Source organism: Sebastes fasciatus, chromosome 17, assembly GCF_043250625.1.
Source record: "Sebastes fasciatus isolate fSebFas1 chromosome 17, fSebFas1.pri, whole genome shotgun sequence".
In the NCBI taxonomy this organism is placed as follows: Eukaryota; Metazoa; Chordata; class Actinopteri; order Perciformes; family Sebastidae; genus Sebastes; species Sebastes fasciatus.
In genome coordinates, this window is record NC_133811.1 from 30,293,246 (window position 1) to 30,315,860 (window position 22,615).

The following is a 22,615-nucleotide window of genomic DNA, read 5'->3' on the forward strand; positions in this document are numbered from 1 at the left end:
TATTGTTGGTTTTCTAAAGACAATGTATAATGGTAACAATTATGTTACAATATGTTTTGTTGTTATTTAACGTCATCCTGTTCAATATTTAGGTTTTTGTCATTATATATAATAATAATAACATATCCTAACACAATTGTGTTACAATTATTCATTGTCTTTAGAAAACCATCAATAATTTGACATAATATCATATCATATAATATAATATCACAGTTGTGGGACAGGTGTTTGGACCCATAAAATGCTTCATACATTTTATTAAAAATTATGTAATTAATGTCATCTGAAGAAAAAAACATTATTTTATATATATAGTAGATGTGTATAGTATAGATGTGTGACATCACAAAAAGACAGAACTTTGGAATATTGGGATTTTATTGAAAAGCAAAACAGTACAAAAGGAGTGAAACAGCAGAGCAACTTCATTCAACGTTCATCTACTTAACCCAACACAAGACGGGATTTTGAGCATCGCTGTTCAGTTTCTTTACGTTTATAAAACTAAGAGAGAAATCGTCTCTTGTCCCAAAAATACTAGCAGGAAATATTTACAAGAACATTTCTATCAGTGTGCTGAGAAGCTTCAAACATCCCACAACCCTTTAGAAGATCAGCTAAACATTACAATATATTAATGTGTCAAAACAGATGAAAAGATATTATGAAACAACAACACACTCCTGATTAATTAAGAAAAAAACCTCAAAGACATAAATTATTATTTGCTTTTGGAAAAACAAGATCTTCAAAATTCAGAAATATTCAAACAAACTATTTACCCAACTGGAAAATAAATGTTGAACTGATGTTTCTATTGTGTGTGTGTGTGTGTGCACAGGGGAGTCCTTTAGAGATGTAGCAGTGACCAGATGGAAATATGTGTCCAATGAATGACGTACAAATCGAGATCATTCACCACAGTGATGCAGAACTCCATCCATCCATCTCCTATCCGGCTCATCCTGCTGAGAGTCGCGGGGGACTGGAGTCAATCCCAGTGCTCACTGGGAGAGAGGTGGAGTTCAGTTTATCACCAGCAGGCTAGACAACCATTACACTGATTGTTCCAGTGAAGATTTATCCATAAACCTAAAGAGACAAAGAAAATAAAAATACATAAAATAGAAAACAAACTATTGACCATAAATGTTTGGAGAGTTCAGTTCAACAAAAGCACATATTTACAGCCTCATGTAGACCTCAGATATCCATGATTCAGTCATTGAAGGGTTAACATGTTGTTAGTATAAATCATTTATTTTAATTTGGTTCGACACCATTTTAATAAATTGGTGTCTCTGTTTTTCTAAAGGTTAATATTTGAGTTTTTAATCTACAGACAGTTTATCTGAGCTGCTGATGTGAAGCTTTCTGAAAGCATCTCCGTCTTTCTCTTAATAATCTCACTTCACGTCATATTAAACAGTTTCACCTTCGTTGTGGAAAAACTCAAAGATGTTCTTTCCAGCTCCAACGTGTCACAGAAGTTTTACAGCGGATAAAGAAACAATCACAGAAGCTCCTTCTGCACAGAGTTTAAGGCAGCTTTGTTTAACAACAGGTGTGAATGCTTCATGTCCCATATGAAGCAACTCACTGTGTGCAGGCTGGTGTGTTCATCATTTAGGATCCTGGATTCAGTTCCTCCAAGACCTCAGCGTTGTTTACAGCTGTAAGGTCAGAAACACATTGTTAGCCCTCAGCAAACACTGCAGGAAGAAGTCCTTCAGCACAAAATACACTAACTCTTTTTAATCTACAGAGATTCAGCTCAGAGGAAATAGAATAAAAACAAGTTGTACTTACGAGATGGAGGGCGTTTGGCTGAAATAAAAAGACAAGACTAATTATTGATGTTGTCACAGTTGAAGATGTCAGACTTTGTCTCCTTTAATGTTTCCAGTGATGACCCGCTCTTCTACTCACTCAAACTCATAAATAAATCCCTTCTACCTTTTGTTTGACATCATTTATTTTCCATCACCTCTCCCTTACATCATCATGCTATAGTCATATTATCATTAAACTGTGGCTCTGAGCCTTACAGCACTGACTGCTGGTTCAAACACATTTAGATGTGCTGGGAAGTGAAATTAGTTTGGATAAAAGCATCAACTTAAAAGTCTAAAATCAAAACAGAGAGGAAAAGACATGAGACGATGTTTCTGTTTGGGTTTCTCACCGTTCTTCTTTTTATAAATGACGACTCCAATCACAGCGATGAGGACGAGAGCAAGAACAACCACTGCAGCGATGATGGGGACGGTCATGTCAGTGAGCTTCTCTTTCTCTGTTGAGCACAAAACAACAACAAATAGTCACAACCTGAACACATGAAGCAGGATAGAAGAGAAGAACATCCATAAGACAATGAAATTGTGTTTTGTCTGTTTGATTATTGATATGTTTCTATATTAATCAAAGCTAAGTAAACAGAGGACAGGCAGCACAACAGAAATGGTGGTAATAACTCCGGGTCCAGAGGAGCACGTGCATTGGTTTAATACTGATCTAAACCTTCAAATTATATATAAAAACTAGATGATAGAAAGTGACAACAACACAACTTCCCATCCACATAAAACTACATGAACTGCAGGACAGTGACAGTGAACTAAATGTGTGTTTGCCATCTCCATCACTCCTGATCTCAGTCTCACCTCTGTTGGTCATGATCACTGCTTTGTCCAGTTTGGTGACGAGGTCGTCCTTCACACCAGAGAGCTGAAACACACAGTCGTACCTCCTCCAGTCTTCAGGTGGGACTGATGAAAGTTTCAGGTCAGCACTCATCTGGAAGGTTCCATCGTGGTTGGGGAGGATCTCTCCGAGGTCCACGTCCTCATGAAGCTCCTCTCCATCTTTCCTCCAGAACAGTGCGGCTATGTCAGGGTAGAAACCTGTAGCGTGGCAGCTGACTGGAGAGGAGGGAGTCTTCTGGAGGAGAGACACTGAGGGAAGCTCTGGAGAGTAAAGACAACAGGATTATTATTTACTGCATATTAATATTAGCATTCCTGTTTGATGTGTTTTAAATGCCTTCGTAACACATAGGGGAGAGCGGGGTCGGTTGGGACAGGGGGACAGTAGGGACAGAGACTTTTTAAATATAAGGTGTTAATATTTAGACTGCATTTATTCAATTTAAATGATATTTGTTTAGTCCAGAACAAGATGTCCCAACCGTCCCGGGGAGGAAGAATTTTGTGAAAATGCACTCCTTGTACATTTATCTAAATTGTGTCTTTCACATTCGGGTTTAGCTCTAAAACAAACTTGATATAAATTGTTAGCAGACACCTGTATCTGTTCAGGGATCAAACTATTCTCATTACTGGTCAAGTAGTCTGTGAGCAATGGGACGTTATTTGGTGTCGATACCAAAGTGTGAGAGAGGTGAGAGGAAATGAAAGAAAGAGAAATGTGTGTAAAGAGAGACGCAGTGGGTCTCTGTATGTTGGTGACATGTACTGTAATGTTACTGTTGCTTAGAAACAGAGGAGACATATGAAGATTGTTCAGGTCATGTGATTCTACCTGTTCTCAGCAGAACGCTCCTCCCATAGTTGACAAAATTCTTCAGATAATCAGGACAACGCTGGGTGATGTAGTGTTTTCTCAGTGCTATCAAAGCTTTGTCATTATCCAACTTGTGTTTGGTGAAGACAGCCTGTGGTTTTGGAGCGACCCATGTCTCTGTCTTCAGGTCAAATGATAAGAAGTCTTCTCCATCATAACCCCACTGATCATAACCTTTAACCTCCTCAGTCTCATCGTCCCATTCACAGCCGTACATCAACTGGTAAATGTGGACATCTGAGAGAGAGGAGAGAGAGAGAGAGAGAGAGAGAGAGAGAGAGAGAGAGAGAGAGAGAGAGAGAGACGGCATTAAACCAGAGTGAGATCACAGCCCAGTCATCTATTATCAGTTGATATCACATCTTTACCACAGAGACACACTGATCCACAGACACCAAGACAGAGGATCTACACCTCCTGCTGTTATTGGCTCCATGAAAGACACTTACAGCCAATCATCATGTGGACAGTGTGGACGTCTTGGAGAGAGACAGAGAGGCAGAGACTGCTGGGAAACAGAGTGACATCCTAACACAGTTCAGATCCTCTTTTTACCACAGAGACACAGTGCCTCCACTGAGACCAACAGTTTCTCTCCACTGCTGAAGGTGCTGTGGCTTCATGTGAGCTGCAGGAACAGAGTCCTGACTAGCAGACTCACATTAAACCTGATCCTGGACTGAACACCCACTGAGACCCTGCAGCCAGTGGATCAGTCCAACAACATCCTCTTCCTGTGACAAACTCCAGACCAGACTGTCCTGAGGCTGCTCTAGAAGCTTCCACTGAAGGACACTTTCAGTCCAGGATGAGTCACTAGACTCCAGCTGCTCAGCCAGGACAGCACTGTGTTACTACAACTGGTCACAATAAGGCAGAGACCATCAGGACCATTATGGAGACTGGGAGGCAGTCTGTGTGTCCTGATTGGTCCATCCATCAGTCAGTCATTCAAGACAACCAACAGCTGTTTCCAGCTGCAGATGTTGTCTTGATGCTGCCTGCTGGGATGGACCAACACACTGTGGTCAGTACAGTAGAGTTAATCTAATCTAATCTGGAGTTCTACTGTATAGTTAGGGCTGAAACTCATTATTCTTTTCATCATCAATTATTATTGGATTAATAGATTAAACATTTACTTATTTTAAAATGTTTGAAAATGGTGAAGATGCCCGTCACAAGTTCTCAGAGTCTAAAGTGAAATCTTCAAATTGATTCTTTTGTCTGAACAACACTGAACAGGATTTAATATTAAATGATATTAAACAGAGAAAAGCAGCAAATTCTAATATCGAGAAACCTGAACTAGAACATGTTTGATCAATTAAAAATGAAATACTGTATCATAGACACACTGTGGTCATGTAAAGGTAATCTAATCTAATCTGTAGTTCTACTATATATTTAAGAATAAAAGTTGTTATTCTTGTGAATATTGATTATGTCACAACAATGAATTACTAATGTAAAATGTCAATAATTATAATTAAATTAAAATATTATTAACTGATAAAAGTATTATTAAAACCTCCTGCTACTCCTCTCATATGAGGACCCAGCAGAAGCAGCCTGCGGCCCGTTTACAGTCCTGCTCCGTACTTTAAGAAACCAGCAGGCAGTAATGTTCCTCTATCAGCTGTGGGTTGTAAAACTGTTGTGATAAACAGGTTCCTGCAGCAGAGTTCTTATGGACCAACTCACTGTGGGCAGTTCAGTAGACTGATTCTGATCTAATCTAGTGGAGACAAAGGGTTCATCATCTCTGCTGGTTATTATGGGATGGACAGAAACACTGTGTGTGTGGTAACATCTGTTCACTAAAATACAGGATGAAAATATAAACAACATTTTATCAGTAGAAAGTGAAACATGAACAAACCTCCAGTTTGGTTGAAGCGCTGCTTTGCAACTTCAATGCCGACTTTGAAGAACTGCTGGTGACCCATACATTTCTCAGCCTCCCCCTCCCAAAACTGAGGATAATCTTCTGTGACGTTGTTCATCCAGTCCTGTTTGGGTTCTGCTCTCCTGGTGTTACTGTCATAGTGATACATCTGAACTTCATCAACCAACCCAACAACCACAAACTCTGGGAAGTTTGGGACTCCAGTAGATCCAGTGTCGAAATACTTCATAGAGTGAGTCACTGGAAGAGAAAGTTAACGTCATGATTTCAGTTTTTATATCATACTTTTATAAATCACTGAACAACGTTATTTCTCTGAACACAGAATCAAAAAGAACTACAAGACATCCTAATAATCTCTGTGTAGTCAATAAATGTATAAATATATTTAGTTCCAGACACTCTTTAATATTTCTGATGATTTAGTCTTGAAAACTGTTTTAATTCTGAAATAAAATATAAACGAGTCTCATATTTAGGTCATACAGTTGTGTAGCTGACATTCATTGATAGAAAGCAGTTTGTAAAAACAGACATCATTTATTGATTTATTTGTATCTAGTGCTGGATATCTCAATGTGAAGACAAAGTCCAGTTTAGTTTCCAGTTAGTGGAGTCATTTATTCTTCAGGATGCATCATTAGTAGTTCACACTCCTCATTATCACATTAGTTTGAAGTCTGTCTCTACTGTCCTCTACTCTACTGTCCTCTACTCTACTGTCCTCTACTGCCCTCTGCTGCCCTCTGCTGTCCTCTACTGTCCTCTGCTGTCCTCTGCTGTCCTCTGATGTCCTCTGCTGTCCTCTGCTGTCCTCTACTGTCCTCTACTGTCCTCCACTGTCCTCTGCTGTCCTCTACTGTCCTCTACTCTCCTCTGCTGTCCTCTACTGTCCTCTACTGTCCTCTGTTTTCCTCTACTGTCCTCTCCTGTCCTCTACTGTCCTCTGCTGTCCTCTGCTGTCCTCTGCTGTCCTCTGCTGTCCTCTGCTGTCCTCTACTGTCCTCTACTGTCCTCCGCTGTCCTCCGCTGTCCTCTGCTGTCCTCTACTGTCCTCTACTCTCCTCTGCTGTCCTCTACTGTCCTCTACTGTCCTCTGTTTTCCTCTACTGTCCTCTCCTGTCCTCTACTGTCCTCTGCTGTCCTCTACTGTCCTCTCCTGTCCTCTGCTGTCCTCTGCTGTCCTCTACTGTCCTCTGCTGTCCTCTACTGTCCTCTGCTGTCCTCTACTGTCCTCTGCTGTCCTCTACTGTCCTCTACTGTCCTCTACTGTCTGAATGCATCTAGCTCATATTTCTGTGTTAAGCTGAACTTTAAATATTCTGCACTGAAAGATGTTTAACAAATCTGTCCAAGAATAAATGTGATTCTGTTAATACATCAAATCCTTAAACAGCATCGCCCGACCGATGCTGGATTTTTGAGGCCGACACTGATATCAATATTCAACATATGGGCCGACAGTATTTTGAATAGAGACACAGAACATAAACAGACAAACTTGATACAGATTCCTTAGTTGTTGTTGTTTTGTGACCAGTAGAACTCAGTGGGACATTTCACAGTTTACAAATGAACTGGTGCTCTCTGGAGGACAAACTATGTGATGGAGACACTGTTTATGAATGAGCTCAAACTCAGTTTGGCATTTCTGCACTTCAGTTTCTTGTTACTTATCAGCCGATATATACACCGATACCATATATCTGCAATAAGCTGATATCAGCAAATAATATGGAGGTGTGATTTATCAGTGTAGCTCTACTAAACAGCATGATATAGTACAGTCAATGGAACTATCAGTGTGATGTCATCTGACCCAACCAACACAACTCAGTATGGAGGTACTACGTTAAAGCATTATTAGATAGAATAATATACTATATGAAATATTATATCACTGAAGAAAATAAATAGATGATGATATGAATGTTCAGTAGGTTTTTATTGATTATGTGTGTTTTTCTGTGTTGTCTAAATATTCTCTAAATATCATTTATTTACTAAGAGAGGGTAATATATCATAGTATTTCCTTCTTGCTCTTTTTCAATCATGAAATCTGTATTATTTGGTTCCAGATGACAGTTTCTATTTGGTGTTGGGAGTGAATAATAATAATGTATGAAGTGTTTAGTTCACACACATTAGTGAACCATATTAAATATTGTAGCAACAAAGCAGGAAGTTGTTTGGTTTCAGCAGGAAAACAACCATCAACTGACTCGTTGGTTCTACTTCAATAAGCAGTCTGAACTGATCTGCTGCCGCGCCATGTAGGCTTATTGTCAGGAGAGTCACAATCAACGGCTCCATTGGGACCTGTCGCATCTTGAAGCTTTGATAGGAGGACGACTTTTTCTGATTCTGGAGACACTCTGATACCGTCCTTCCAGCTCGAGCAGCAGGGCTGAAATGAGGAGACGAGAAGGGGCGCTGACATCAACCTCCATCTGAGCCAATGGGGATTTAAGCTGAGCATCTGAGGTTGTCAAAGTGAAAGTAGAATGATGTTCTTTCAGCCTGTGGAGGAGGATGGGGAGACACGCGGGGCTTTATTCTGCGCGCTCACCTGTGTTCTCATATGAAAGGAGGATTTGACCTTCTGCTGCTCAGCTCTTCTATCGCCTTTTGGAGCTTCATGGAATGAAATGTGCACAAATGGATGAGGCTGTTTCTGCAGCAAGCTCACTTTTCACTCTCCCACATTAAAGAAGAAGAAGAAGAATAATCACCAGTTGCTACTAAAACATTTAGAGACATTTCCCTCACTGAGAATTCCTTTTATTTAATAAATAACCACATTCTTTTTTTTATTCTGAAATTAATTTATTATTGTTTATTTTATTTCCGTTTTTGCTCAGAGTTCTAACTTTGCATCAGGATGTGTTCTACCGGTCAAAAACTTGACAACAAATAAGCTTATTGGTTCAAAGTGAAATAACTGTCTGCTATTGGTGTAAAACATTCCAAGTCCCGCCTCCTCACTCAGGTGAGAGACGCAGTGGAGTGTGGAAAAGACGGAGACTGATGAGCGCAGCGGAGAAGCTGGATTTACAGAGTGATATACTTATACTTGATATACTACTGAACAGAGAGAAGTAAAACTATATATGAGCCAGTAAGAGCTCCGTCACCTATTGAAGCGACCTGAGAACATCTGAGAGCATCGTTTGATTCTTTTCTTTTCTCGGTGAGTTCCAAACAGTAAAGCAGCCGCCGCACATGGCAACACGAGTCAAATGCTCTGTGAGCATCAACAACAACATCTGTGTCTATGCATAGCAGCATGTTTTTGCCACTGAGTTGTATTCTAAAATTATATTTTGTATTTCTTTGGTGATAGAGGCAGAAAGAAATAAGTATGTGTAATATGTGTGTGTTATTTACATTGTGTGGACAGAGAGGGATTATTTAGCTGAATTTCATGGGTTATGAGATTAGCTTGATTCTGTTCATCCCTGTGCTGCTTGTGTGCATCAACGCAAGGTGTCAGTGTTGTGACAGGGAAAGTATTCACATTGCCTTACTCACAATATTCACATATAGTGAGTATTTAATGTTTAAACTGTAGGTTGTTTGCATAATAATCTACAACTCAAATGGGTTCACAATTATTAAATAGTCATTTAATAGTGTTTACACTTTACTATTGAGTGGTTTATAATAAGAGTGAGGTTGACATATTTCATATGTTAATATTATGATGCAACAGTTATCCTACATTCATGGGTTAAGCATTGAAAAGTTGTATTATATGTTGATATTGATTAAATTAAACTGTACAGTTAAGAGCTTGGATAGATTTGCATATATTGCTATATAAACCGTGTTATTTTACACAGGCTAGGTTTTCCTGATACCCTTGAACTCCGGATTTGGATTGGAATCTCTCCCTGACGAGGGGGATGGCGAGCTACCCGTGCTGAGCACCTGGATTGAGGAGCGCCTTGCTGTCAGTGTGGTAGGACTGTGGGGAAGGACCTCAAAAGACAATTGGATCTGAACATTCTATTTTTTGGGGATTACTTTTATTTTGTTAGGGTGCACCCAGTTCAATAGACATTTCAAACTGAACAAAACTGAATGCCAGCAGTAATTGTGAATTTATTATGTGTCAATACAATAATTTCCCTTTAAACTTAATTCTGTGTTCTGCTTACTCATTGTGGTGTCCGATTCCTGTTCATTACTCCTCTCTACGAATCTAGGTTATACTAGTCCAGTGTACACTTATTCTCCAGGTGGGTTACATCAACCATCAGAGTATGTCATACATATAAACAGGTACACAACATTACATATAGTGGTTCATATTTTAATCTGTAACATGTTTATTTTTTATGGTTTTCATCACTTGTTCTGAGCAACATTACAATAACCTTCATTTTATACATTTAATTTTTTTATATTTTCAAGACATTTAAATACATTTTCATCAAGCTTTGTGCATCATTGTAAATATTAATAGAAAAATATTTTTAAAACAAAATATTTCATGATTTTCTCTACACCCTGACAATGTAGACAGTAACCATAAATGTCAGTCTTCATACAAAAAAATATAAAATATGTTGTTTTTTATGACAGATATTGCAGTTCTAATGTCTGAAGGACATGTTGCAGAAATTACATTTTTGCTAATATTGCAGATAAATGACAGTTAGCTTTGACTCTTAACAGCTCATATACATGAATTCAACAGTAATATTAAGTTATTTTATTAAATGTAGATCAAAATACACAATTACTAAGCTGTATGGTGAGGTCACACAATAAATACTAGAGAAGAAAAGGTGATCTTCACCCTGTTTTTCTTGATCTTGAGGGTCACCTATGTGGGCGACCTAACCTGTCATCAATGTGCTCACCTGCTGACTTCTGTTTCCATGGAAACCAGATTTGTTTGGCTTTCAGTAAAATTTTTACTATGGTGTTTGTTCAGTGTCGCGGTAAGAAGTGTGGGACAGGCGCATTTAGATGAAGAAATCATATCAATATTTTGTTAACAAATAAATAATTTTAATATGGTGTTAAGTAATATTATATGAAACAATTCCATTTAAATAATAATATCATAAATGAATTATCTCATTTTACACACCTGGGCACCTCGTTGAGGAGCGCAGCACACCTGGGCACCTCGTTGAGGAGCGCAGCACACCTGGGCACCTCGTTGAGGAGCGCAGCACACCTGGGCAGAGCTACTGGAGAGGGAAAAGGGACAACAGCACAGGAAACACATCCAGCCGTAACATGCAGCAGTACAGTTTCTCAGTGTGGACTCTTATTATCTGCTCTTTTAAACACATCTGTGTGCAATCAAACCATGTGGTTATTAAATGAAATGGAGGGGAACATCTTATATCCTTTTCCAAGTCCATATCCAATAAGGTGTTTTTATTGATGTGTCTTCAGTACAGGCCTACACACTGGTCTTGGCTCACATCAGGCCTATACTATCAGCACAGACAATATAATAAAACACCAGATAGTTTCCATGAAACAATATTTGACCTCAGATTTTGACTTTGAAATGAAAACAAGAAACAAATGAATGAAAGCAAAGCAGAAAGAGAGTCAGAGAGCTTCTTAGAGTCAAACATCAGATCAGTTCAGCTCTGTCCGACAGGCTGAATGCTCCTGAACTGATTCAGAGCTGTGGACGCTGAAAACTGCTTGAACAAGAGAAATGTAACACCTCTGTTGATGTTTGAACACCTGATGCTGTTTTTCATTTCGCTCTCGCTTTGGAACTGTTTCAACGCTCACTTATTGTTGTTGAAGCACTTTATAAAAGGTTACAGGATTTAGGTTTAATAAGAAAACTGATCTTTTGTTCTCACTTCTTCATCTGAGTCAGTATTAATCTGGATTATTACAGTATTATTATTATTATAATTATTACACAGACAAATCAATATGTGTCACATCTTTTATCCAGACAATGTTGTATTTATATTGTTTGTGACAATACCTGAGTTTATCACTGCTGATCAATACCTGAGTTTATCACTGAGTTTATCTTTACAGAGAAGTCAGCAGTGAGACAGCGCCCCCTGTGGACGGTTTATGTATCTGCCTTTGAACTCCTCATGAGAAACCACCTGATGATGTCACCTGACTTTCTGTTGGTGTCAAAACATCATGGAGATCCATCACTCTGATCACATGTATTCATCAAATTAATAATACTAATAATAATTTATATTAATTTATAATAATTTATAATAATAATAATAATCTTATAATAATACTAATAAATAAATAAATATAATCCACCTAGAATGTATTTAGTATCAATGAAAAATAAAAAATAAAATCATTATATGTTGTGAAACTGAACTGAATCAACCTCCAACAAACAAACGTCTATAAGTATTTAAACCTCCTTTCACCTGCGTCCCTCTCAGGCGGTGTGAAACGGACTCAAGAGCAAGTAAAACAAATAAATATAAAAATATAATTCAAAGCGGTAAACACCCCCAACATAAAGTCAGCTGCCCTTCCTGTATCTGTCAGTTTAAACTGTGTTGAATTTAGTCTGGATTATGACTTAAATGTCTTCATGTGTGTGTAATATTATAACACAATCACCGCACTGAGCTCTGATTGGTCAGCAGGAGGTGCTTTTATAGGAGTTGATCTCTGATCTGGAACATAACCTGCTCCGGAGCAGGTCAGCCGTTCAGCATCAGTTACCATGGAGATCTACCCCGGTAAGAAGTGATCCAGCTTTGTAGGACGGAAAACCCTGAAGTTACCTCGATAACCACAAACCCTGATTCGTAGTACAGACCTCCGGTAGAGTTCTTACCGGCTGTTTGAGTGACAGCACGGACCCTTTTCACTGTGACACACTGAGAGTGTTGCTTTTCTAATGCTCCGGGCATAATTAGGTTGGCAAACCAGCTGCATTACCTCCACCTGCTGGACTGGAGTGTGGAGCAATAGATCGGCAAAATAAAATAAAAATAAATAATAATAAAAATAAACAATTATTATTATTATTATTATTATTACTATTATTATAATTATTATTATTATTATTATTATTATTATTATTATTATTAATAATAAAAATAAATAAATAAGTAAAATCCATCTAGAATGTCTTTAGTATTAATGAACAGCCTCACTGCTCCCTGAAACCTAAAAACACCTTTAACAAAACTGAATTGAGGTAAAAATCCTTTTATGTTGTGAAACTGAACTGAATCAACCTCCACCAAACAATAAATAAACAGATAAATCTGAACTGTTTTTCAGAAACACTTTATTCATGAAAAAAAACATAATATGTACAAGTTGTAGTAAAAATGGTTGATGTTGCTCTCTATACAGTAATGGCCTCAATAATCCACCACACTCACTGATTGTAATGATAGAACATCTCAACGTTAAACTGACTCATAAATAGGAGCCATGAATTCAAAGAAACACTTCACAACGTGGGCTGCCGCCTACTTGGATGACGTCATCATCCACAGCAACAGCTGGGAGCTCACCGCCAACCTGAAGAAGTGTGCAGTTGTATGAGGGAGGTACGGTATCTGGGGTACCACCTGGGCGGCGGGCAGGTGTGTCCTCAGGTAGATAAGACAGCAGCGATTGCAGCCTGCCGAGGCCCAAGACCAAAAAAGAGGTGAGGCGGTTCTACAGGTGGTTCTACAGGCTGCTACCGGCGGTTCATTCACGACTTTGAGGTAGGTTGATGTAGCAGTGACCAGATGGAAATATGTGTCCAATGAATGACGTCCAAATCAAGATCATTCACCACAGTGATGCAGAACTCCATCCATCCATCTCCTATCCGGCTCATCCTGCTGAGAGTCGCGGGGGACTGGAGTCAATCCCAGTGCTCACTGGGAGAGAGGTGGAGTTCAGTTTATCACCAGCAGGATAGACAACCATTACACTGATTGTTCCAGTGAAGACTTGTGCATAAACCTAAAGAGACAAAGAAAATAAAAATACATAAAATAGAAAACAAACTATTGACCATTAATGTTTGGAGAGTTCAGTTCAACAAAAGCACATATTTACAGCCTCATGTAGACCTCAGATATCCATGATTCAGTCATTGAAGTGTTAACATGTTGTTAGTATAAATCGTTTATTTTAATTTGGTTCGACACCATTTTAATAATTTGGTGTCTCTGTTTTTCTAAAGGTTAATATTTGAGTTTTTAATCTACAGACAGTTTATCTGAGCTGCTGATGTGAAGCTTTCTGAAAGCATCTCCGTCTTTCTCTTAATAATCTCACTTCACGTCATATTAAACAGTTTCACCTTCGTTGTGGAAAAACTCAAAGATGTTCTTTCCAGCTACAACGTGTCACAGAAGTTTTACAGCGGATAAAGAAACAATCACAGAAGCTCCTTCTGCACATAGTTTAAGGCAGCTTTGTTTAACAACAGGTGTGAATGCTTCATGTCCCATATGAAGCAACTCACTGTGTGCAGGCTGGTGTGTTCATCATTTAGGATCCTGGATTCAGTTCCTCCAAGACCTCAGCGTTGTTTACAGCTGTAAGGTCAGAAACACATTGTTAGCCCTCAGCAAACACTGCAGGAAGAAGTCCTTCAGCACAAAATACACTAACTCTTTTTAATCTACAGAGATTCAGCTCAGAGGAAATAGAATAAAAAAAAGTTGTACTTACGAGATGGAGGGCGTTTGGCTGAAATAAAAAGACAAGACTAATTATTGATGTTGTCACAGTTGAAGATGTCAGACTTTGTCACCTTTAATGTTTCCAGTGATGACCCGCTCTTCTACTCACTCAAACTCATAAATAAATCCCTTCTACCTTTTGTTTGACATCATTTATCTTCCATCACCTCTCCCTTACATCATCATGCTATAGTCATATTATCATCAAACTGTGGCTCTGAGCCTTACAGCACTGACTGCTGGTTCAAACACATTTAGATGTGCTGGGAAGTGAAATTAGTTTGGATAAAAGCATCAACTTAAAAGTCTAAAATCAAAACAGAGAGGAAAAGACATGAGACGATGTTTCTGTTTGGGTTTCTCACCGTTCTTCTTTTTATAAATGACGACTCCAATCACAGCGATGAGGACGAGAGCAAGAACAACCACTGCAGCGATGATGAGGACGGTCATGTCAGTGAGCTTCTCTTTCTCTGTTGAGCACAAAACAACAACAAATAGTCACAACCTGAACACATGAAGCAGGCGCCTCGAATCTCTGAACTGTGGCTACACATTAAAACAGTTACACAAGGCTTTATAGCATCTAAAATCTAAAACTAATTTACAAAAGTGACAGTGAACTAAATGTGTGTTTGCCATCTCCATCACTCCTGATCTCAGTCTCACCTCTGTTGGTCCTGATCACTGCTTTGTCCAGTCTGGTGACGAGGTCGTCCTTCACACCAGAGAGCTGAAACACACAGTCGTACCTCCTCCAGTCTTCAGCTGTGACTGATGAAAGTTTCAGGTCAGCACTCATCTGGAAGGTTCCATCGTGGTTGGGGAGGATCTCTCCGAGGTCCACGTCCTCATGAAGCTCCTCTTCATCTTTCCTCCAGAACAGTGCGGCTATGTCAGGGTAGAAACCTGTAGCGTGGCAGCTGACTGGAGAGGAGGGAGTCTTCTGGAGGAGAGACACTGAGGGAAGCTCTGGAGAGTAAAGACAACAGTATTATTATTTACTGCATATTAATATTAGCATTCCTGTTTGATGTGTTTTAAATGCCTTCGTAACACATAGGGGAGAGCGGGGTCGGTTGGGACAGGGGGACAGTAGGGACAGAGACTTTTTAAATATAAGGTGTTAATATTTAGACTGCATTTATTCAATTTAAATGATCTTTGTTTAGTCCAGAACAAGATGTCCCAACCGTCCTGGGGAGGCAGAATTTTGTGAAAATGTACTCCTTGTACATTTATCTAAATTGTGTCTTTCATGTTCGGGTTTAGCTCTAAAATAAACTTGATATAAATTGTTAGCAGACACCTGTATCTGTTCAGGGATCAAACTATTCTCATTACTGGTCAAGTAGTCTGTGAGCAATGGGACGTTATTTGGTGTCGATACCAAAGTGTGAGAGAGGTGAGAGGAAATGACAGAAAGAGAAATGTGTGTAAAGAGAGACGCAGTGGGTCTCTGTATGTTGGTGACATGTACTGTAATGTTACTGTTGCTTAGAAACAGAGGAGACATATGAAGATTGTTCAGGTCATGTGATTGTACCTGTTCTCAGCAGAACGCTCCTCCCATAGTTCACAAACTTCTTCAGATAATCAGGACAACGCTGGGTGATGTAGTGTTTTCTCAGTGCTATCAAAGCTTTGTCATTATCCAACTTGTGTTTGGTGAAGACAGCCTGTGGTTTTGGAGCGACGTATGTCTCTGTCTTCAGGTCAAATGATAAGAAGTCTTCTCCATCATAACCATACTGATAATAACCTTTAACCTCATCAGTCTCATCGTCCCATTCACAGCCAGTCATCATCTGGTAAATGTGGACATCTGAGAGAGAGAGACAGAGACGGCATTAAACCAGAGTGAGATCACAGCCCAGTCATCTATTATCAGTTGATATCACATCTTTACCACAGAGACACACTGATCCACAGACACCAAGACAGAGGATCTACACCTCCTGCTGTTATTGGCTCCATGAAAGACACTTACAGCCAATCATCATGTGGACAGTGTGGACGTCTTGGAGAGAGACAGAGAGGCAGAGACTGCTGGGAAACAGAGTGACATCCTAACACAGTTCAGATCCTCTTTTTACCACAGAGACACAGTGCCTCCACTGAGACCAACAGTTTCTCTCCACTGCTGAAGGTGCTGTGGCTTCATGTGAGCTGCAGGAACAGAGTCCTGACTAGCAGACTCACATTAAACCTGATCCTGGACTGAACCTTACACCCACTGAGACCCTGCAGCCAGTGGATCAGTCCAACAACATCCTCTTCCTGTGACAAACTCCAGACCAGACTGTCCTGAGGCTGCTCTAGAAGCTTCCACTGAAGGACACTTTCAGTCCAGGATGAGTCACTAGACTCCAGCTGCTCAGCCAGGACAGCACTGTGTTACTACAACTGGTCACAATAAGGCAGAGACCATCAGGACCATTATGGAGACTGGGAGGCAGTCTGTGTGTCCTGATTGGTCCATCCATCAGTCAGTCATTCAAGACAACCAACAGCTGTTTCCAGCTGCAGATGTTGTCTTGATGCTGCCTGCTGGGATGGACCAACACACTGTGGTCAGTACAGTAGAGTTAATCTAATCTAATCTGGAGTTCTACTGTATAGTTAGGGCTGAAACTCATTATTCTTTTCATCATCAATTATTATTAGATTAATAGATTCAACATTTACTTATTTTAAAATGTCAGAAAATAGTGAAGATGCCCGTCACAAGTTCTCAGAGTCTAAAGTGAAATCTTCAAATTGATTCTTTTGTCTGAACAACACTGAACAGGATTTAATATAAAATGATATTAAACAGAGAAAAGCAGCAAATTCTAATATCGAGAAACCTGAACTAGAACATGTTTGATCAATTAAAACTTAAATACTGTATCATAGACACACTGTGGTCATGTAAAGGTAATCTAATCTAATCTGTAGTTCTACTATATATTTAAGAATAAAATGTATTATTCTTGTGAATATTGATTACGTCACAACAATGAATTACTAATGTAAAATGTCAATAATTATTATTAAATTAAAAATATTATTAAATATAAAAGTATTATTAAAACCTCCTGCTACTCCTCTCATATGAGGACCCAGCAGAAGCAGCCTGCGGCCCGTTTACAGTCCTGCTCCGTACTTTAAGAAACCAGCAGGCAGTAATGTTCCTCTATCAGCTGTGGGTTGTAAAACTGTTGTGATAAACAGGTTCCTGCAGCAGAGTTCTTATGGACCAACTCACTGTGGGCAGTTCAGTAGACTGATTCTGATCTAATCTAGTGGAGACAAAGGGTTCATCATCTCTGCTGGTTATTATGGGATGGACAGAAACACTGTGTGTGTGGTAACATCTGTTCACTAAAATACAGGATGAAAATATAAACAACATTTTATCAGTAGAAAGTGAAACATGAACAAACCTCCAGTTTGGTTCAAGCGCTGCTTTGCATCTTCAATGCCGACTTTGAAGAACTGCTGGTGACCCATACATTTCTCAGCCTCCCCCTCCCAAAACTGAGGATAATCTTCTGTGACGTTGTTCATCCAGTCCTGTTTGGGTTCTGCTCTCCTGGTGTTACTGTCATAGTAATACATCTGAACTTCATCAACCAACCCAACAACCACAAACTCTGGGAAGTTTGGGACTCCAGTAGATCCAGTGTGGATATACTTCATAGAGTGAATCACTGGAAGAGAAAGTTAACGTCATGATTTCAGTTTTTATATCATACTTTTATAAATCACTGAACAACGTTATTTCTCTGCACACAGAATCAAAAAGAACTACAAGACATCCTAATAATCTCTGTGTAGTCAATAAATATATAAATATATTTAGTTCCAGACACTCTTTAATATTTCTGATGATTTAGTCTTGAAAACTGTTTTAATTCTGAAATAAAATATAAAAGGAGTCTCATATTTAGGTCATACAGTTGTGTAGCTGACATTCATTGATAGAAAGCAGTTTGTAAAAACAGACATCATTTATTGATTTATTTGTATCTAGTGCTGGATATCTCAATGTGAAGAGAAAGTCCAGTTTAGTTTCCAGTTAGTGGAGTCATTTATTCTTCAGGATGCATCATTAGTAGTTCACACTCCTCATTATCACATTAGTTTGAAGTCTGTCTCTACTGTCCTCTACTCTGCTGTCCTCTCCTGTCCTCTACTGTCCTCTGCTGTCCTCTCCTGTCCTCTACTGTCCTCTGCTGTCCTCTACTGTCCTCTGCTGTCCTCCACTGTCCTCTGCTGTCCTCTACTGTCCTCTGCTGTCCTCTACTGTCCTCTGATGTCCTCTACTGTCCTCTGCTGTCCTCTACTGTCCTCTACTGTCCTCTACTGTCCTCTGCTGTCCTCTACTGTCCTCTGCTGTCCTCCACTGTCCTCTGCTGTCCTCTACTGTCCTCTGCTGTCCTCTGATGTCCTCTACTGTCCTCTACAGTCCTCTGCTGTCCTCTGCTGTCCTCTACTGTCCTCTGCTGTCCTCTGCTGTCCTCTACTGTCCTCTGCTGTCCTCTACAGTCCTCTGCTGTCCTCTACTGTCCTCCACTGTCCTCTGCTGTCCTCTACTGTCCTCTGCTGTCCTCCACTGTCCTCCGCTGTCCTCTGCTGTCCTCTGATGTCCTCTACTGTCCTCTGCTGTCCTCTGCTGTCCTCTGCTGTCCTCTACTGTCCTCTGCTGTCCTCTGCTGTCCTCTGCTGTCCTCTGCTGTCCTCTACTGTCCTCTACTGTCCTCTGCTGTCCTCTGCTGTCCTCTACTGTCCTCTACTGTCTTCTACTGTCCTCTACTGTCCTCTACTGTCCTCCACTGTCCTCTGCTATCCTCTGCTGTCCTCTGCTATCCTCTACTGTCCTCTACTGTCCTTTGCTGTCCTCTACTGTCCTCTGCTGTCCTCTGCTGTCCTCTACTGTCCTCTGCTGTCCTCCACTGTCCTCTACTGTCCTCTGCTGTCCTCTACTGTCCTCTGCTGTCCTCTGCTGTCCTCTGCTGTCCTCTACTGTCCTCTGCTGTCCTCTACTGTCCTCTGCTGTCCTCTACTGTCCTCTGCTGTCCTCTACTGTCCTCTACTGTCCTCCGCTGTCCTCTGCTGTCCTCTGCTGTCCTCTACTGTCCTCTACTGTCCTCTCCTGTCTGAATGCATCTAGCTCATATTTCTGTGTTAAGCTGAACTTTAAATATTCTGCACTGAAAGATGTTTAACAAATCTGTCCCAGAATAAATGTGATTCTGTTAATACATCAAATCCTTAAACAGCATCGCCCGACCGATGCTGGATTTTTGAGGCCGACACTGATATCAATATTCAACATATGGGCCGACAGTATTTTGAATAGAGACACAGAACATAAACAGACAAACTTGATACAGATTCCTTAGTTGTTGTTGTTTTGTGACCAGTAGAACTCAGTGGGACATTTCACAGTTTACAAATGAACTGGTGCTCTCTGGAGGACAAACTATGTGATGGAGACACTGTTTATGAATGAGCTCAAACTCAGTTTGGCATTTCTGCACTTCAGTTTCTTGTTACTTATCAGCCGATATATACACCGATACCATATATCTGCAATAAGCTGATATCAGCAAATAATATGGAGGTGTGATTTATCAGTGTAGCTCTACTAAACAGCATGATATAGTACAGTCAATGGAACTATCAGTGTGATGTCATCTGACCCAACCAACACAACTCAGTATGGAGGTACTACGTTAAAGCATTATTAGATAGAATAATATACTATATGAAATATTATATCACTGAAGAAAATAAATAGATGATGATATGAATGTTCAGTAGGTTGTTATTGATTATGTGTGTTTTTCTGTGTTGTCTAATTATTCTCTAAATATCATTTATTTATATCTTTTCCTATGCAAAATGTTAAATTAATTAATCTGTATGTATGTTTTATTTTATTAATTATGTGTTTGCTGGCTTTTTTATTCTTTATTTATTTATTTATATTTTATTTTTGTTTTATTTATTTATTTATTGTATTTATTTTTGCTTTTGGTTATTTAAATTATTTTAAGTATTTATTTATTTATTTTAAATCTTAATTTTGAACCATCATTCCCTGTGTAGATATATTATTATACGTTATTTTGTCTAGGCAGTGGGGGGTGGGAGAAAAGTGAAAATGCTCTGTGGTAAATATCTGTGAATAATATTATTTTTCTTCAATAAAAAAAATTATATATATATATATATATATATATATATATAAGTTGTTCAAATTATATCAGGTTTTTTAAATGGAATTTTTCAAATCTTTTTCTTATTTTTTTTACATTAGTACCAATTCCCAGAGGACAAGAAGATACTTTTTAAGAAAACTATGGTGACTAAAGTCCAACACTTTTAGCTGCTACTGGCTGCTAATTGGTAAATGTTGTTTAGACATACAATATGCAAAGCTCCAAAGCACCTTGTTTCATTATTACTGTGAGCTCTAACAACTTAAAAAGCGACTCTCTTACACCCCCTAGAGCCTGGAGGCATATTACACAAATACAATACCACAAAGAAATACATGGCTCCTACAAAAATATACTTCACAATACCATAAAACACAATATAACAGACAATACAAATACACCACCCACTACAGATAATATACAATCATAAAATAAATAAACACGTAAAAAGACAATAAAATGTAAGTATCTAGAACATGGGGTTAAACAACGTGTAAAATAAGATCTAGGTTAAATATATGACTACAATATATTATTATTACCTGATGAAACATTATGAATGAATGAATCTCAATTATTATAAATAAACTCGTTAATAAAAAAAGCCTGATGGTGTTTTCATTTCTGCCTTAAAGTGGTGTTAATGAAGCTCTTCAAAGTGACTTACAGTAAAGTTATTATAACTACTAAACGTTGTTAGTAAATCTTACCTGCGGATGCAGCGTGGCAGAGGCACAGCAGGAAAATAACTTTCCTCATTTTGTTCACATAAAGAAACACCGAGAAGAGAAATTCACCACGATGTTACTCCTCTCCTTCTCCGTCTTCTTCTGGTTCCTTCCAACATGCGCAGCAGCTTCATTCTGACCATTAGAAAACTCCACATTGGCTGTGCGTCATGACTCATCATGAGTTACTAGGTGAGATTGAACAACACAGGTTTTCAGTGGGAAGTGACACTATATATTGACAGAAAAACTACAGAACAGGAGACAAACAGCAGCACATCATGTATATAAAGTCAGAAATATCACTTCATATGACAGTTGTGGGACAGGTGTTTGGACCCATAAAATGCTTCATACATTTTATTAAAAATTATGTAATTAATGACATCTGAAGAAAAAAACAACATTATATATATATATATATATATATATGCATATATTATTTTAGAACTCAATAAATAATTTAGTTCAATCTCTTAAAACTGCAGGTGGAATAGAGGTATTTTTTTTAATAAGCACTAATTAAAACAGAAAACAATGATATGAAGGCATTAGGAAGAAACTGATTGATAAAGTCGTGAAAAATTGGAATGATGAAATGAAGCACCTGTGAGATATGACAAACAGTTTAATGTGAGGCTACAACCTTTCAGGAGTAGAATCCCGTCTGTGAGAACAGAGGTCAGATGAGGACAAGTAAAACAGAAACAATGAATGGACCAGAACACTCACACATACAGTCTACACATACAAACTGTGTTTTACCATCACTCTATTTAATACAACACATCAAGGTCATGGCCCTCATATCCAGAGAGCAATACTTGGGTGTTTTTATGTGCTTTTAACATGCAACTTTTTAAAGAAAAAGATAAATACAACTCATTTCCTTTTGATATATTCACCAGATACAAGGGTTATTTTCCTTTAGGTGCAGTTTCTTGTAGATTTAAAGCCAATTGTTCACACTTTATGTATGACTTTTCAGTCTCACATCATTGAAGTTTTACTGATGATCATGTTTGATGTTGTTTCTTCAACACCAGAGGAATGTGGCAAAACGAAGAAGACAAGAAGCTGCGTTGGCCTGGCAGGGACCAAAATAACAACCATGTTACTGTGTATGCCACAATATGCAGATCATGCTGGATCTCTGTCAAACAACACAGAAACGAAACCTAACAGACTCATCAGGGGATTTACGAGAAATGCTCCAGAGGGTTGTGCTGTTTGTGGCCAGTGGAGGAGCTCTAACCCCGTTACTGAGTCCTGAAAAGGCCTCATAGCCTACCAGAAATAAAAAACAACAGGGTTCAGCAGAGAGACATGAAAAAGGAGTTAATCAAGTTGCATTGTGGGTAGGTTCATTGGGACTCACTGCTTCTGCCTGTTCCAGATCATTAGTGTTATCTGGAGAGTTTCATATCTGTGTTTATAAAACAAATCAAAACATATTGTCATATCTTCTATTCTTCATCTATTTTACATTTCTTTTGATTAAAATA

The 22,615-nt window shown here is 38.9% G+C and overlaps 2 protein-coding genes across 3 annotated transcripts; both read right to left on the bottom strand.

Annotated features, from left to right (window-relative positions):
* Window positions 1-1,244: 1,244 nt before the first annotated feature.
* On the bottom strand, window positions 1,245-7,911 carry LOC141754418 (major histocompatibility complex class I-related gene protein-like). The gene is made up of 7 exons (XM_074613475.1): window positions 7,757-7,911; window positions 5,468-5,737; window positions 3,544-3,822; window positions 2,667-2,969; window positions 2,189-2,290; window positions 1,813-1,830; window positions 1,245-1,676 (listed from the first exon to the last, which is right to left on the bottom strand). Exons 1-7 carry the CDS (start codon window positions 7,821-7,823, stop codon window positions 1,630-1,632), a joined length of 1,086 nt encoding a protein of 361 aa, XP_074469576.1. The 5' UTR covers window positions 7,824-7,911; the 3' UTR covers window positions 1,245-1,629.
* Window positions 7,912-12,750: 4,839 nt separating this feature from the next.
* Window positions 12,751-21,264, bottom strand: LOC141754404 (major histocompatibility complex class I-related gene protein-like). 2 transcript variants are annotated; one of them, XM_074613457.1, is made up of 7 exons: window positions 21,093-21,264; window positions 17,599-17,865; window positions 15,717-15,995; window positions 14,840-15,142; window positions 14,536-14,643; window positions 14,160-14,177; window positions 12,751-14,023 (listed from the first exon to the last, which is right to left on the bottom strand). In XM_074613457.1, exons 1-7 carry the CDS (start codon window positions 21,139-21,141, stop codon window positions 13,977-13,979), a joined length of 1,071 nt encoding a protein of 356 aa, XP_074469558.1. In that variant the 5' UTR covers window positions 21,142-21,264; the 3' UTR covers window positions 12,751-13,976. The 2 variants fall into 2 exon arrangements, with proteins under 2 accessions (XP_074469558.1, XP_074469559.1); XM_074613458.1 differs by having other exon boundaries at window positions 14,536-14,637; window positions 21,093-21,258.
* Between the last annotated feature and the right edge of the window lie 1,351 nt (window positions 21,265-22,615).

Excerpts from the sequence above, each read along its gene's own strand:
- LOC141754418 (XM_074613475.1), bottom strand. The coding sequence starts at position 7,823 with ATGCGACAGGTCCCAATGGAGCCGTTGATTGTGACTCTCCTGACAATA. Across the intron at positions 5,738-7,756 it reads AAGCCTACATGGCGCGGCAG|CAGTGACTCACTCTATGAAG; the intron begins CAGATCAGTTCA and ends AACTTTCTCTTC. Across the intron at positions 2,291-2,666 it reads AGTGATCATGACCAACAGAG|AGAAGCTCACTGACATGACC; the intron begins GTGAGACTGAGA and ends CAACAGAGAAAG.
- LOC141754404 (XM_074613457.1), bottom strand. The coding sequence starts at position 21,141 with ATGAGGAAAGTTATTTTCCTGCTGTGCCTCTGCCACGCTGCATCCGCA. Across the intron at positions 15,143-15,716 it reads GAGCGTTCTGCTGAGAACAG|AGCTTCCCTCAGTGTCTCTC; the intron begins GTACAATCACAT and ends TTTACTCTCCAG. Across the intron at positions 14,644-14,839 it reads AGTGATCAGGACCAACAGAG|AGAAAGAGAAGCTCACTGAC; the intron begins GTGAGACTGAGA and ends TGTGCTCAACAG.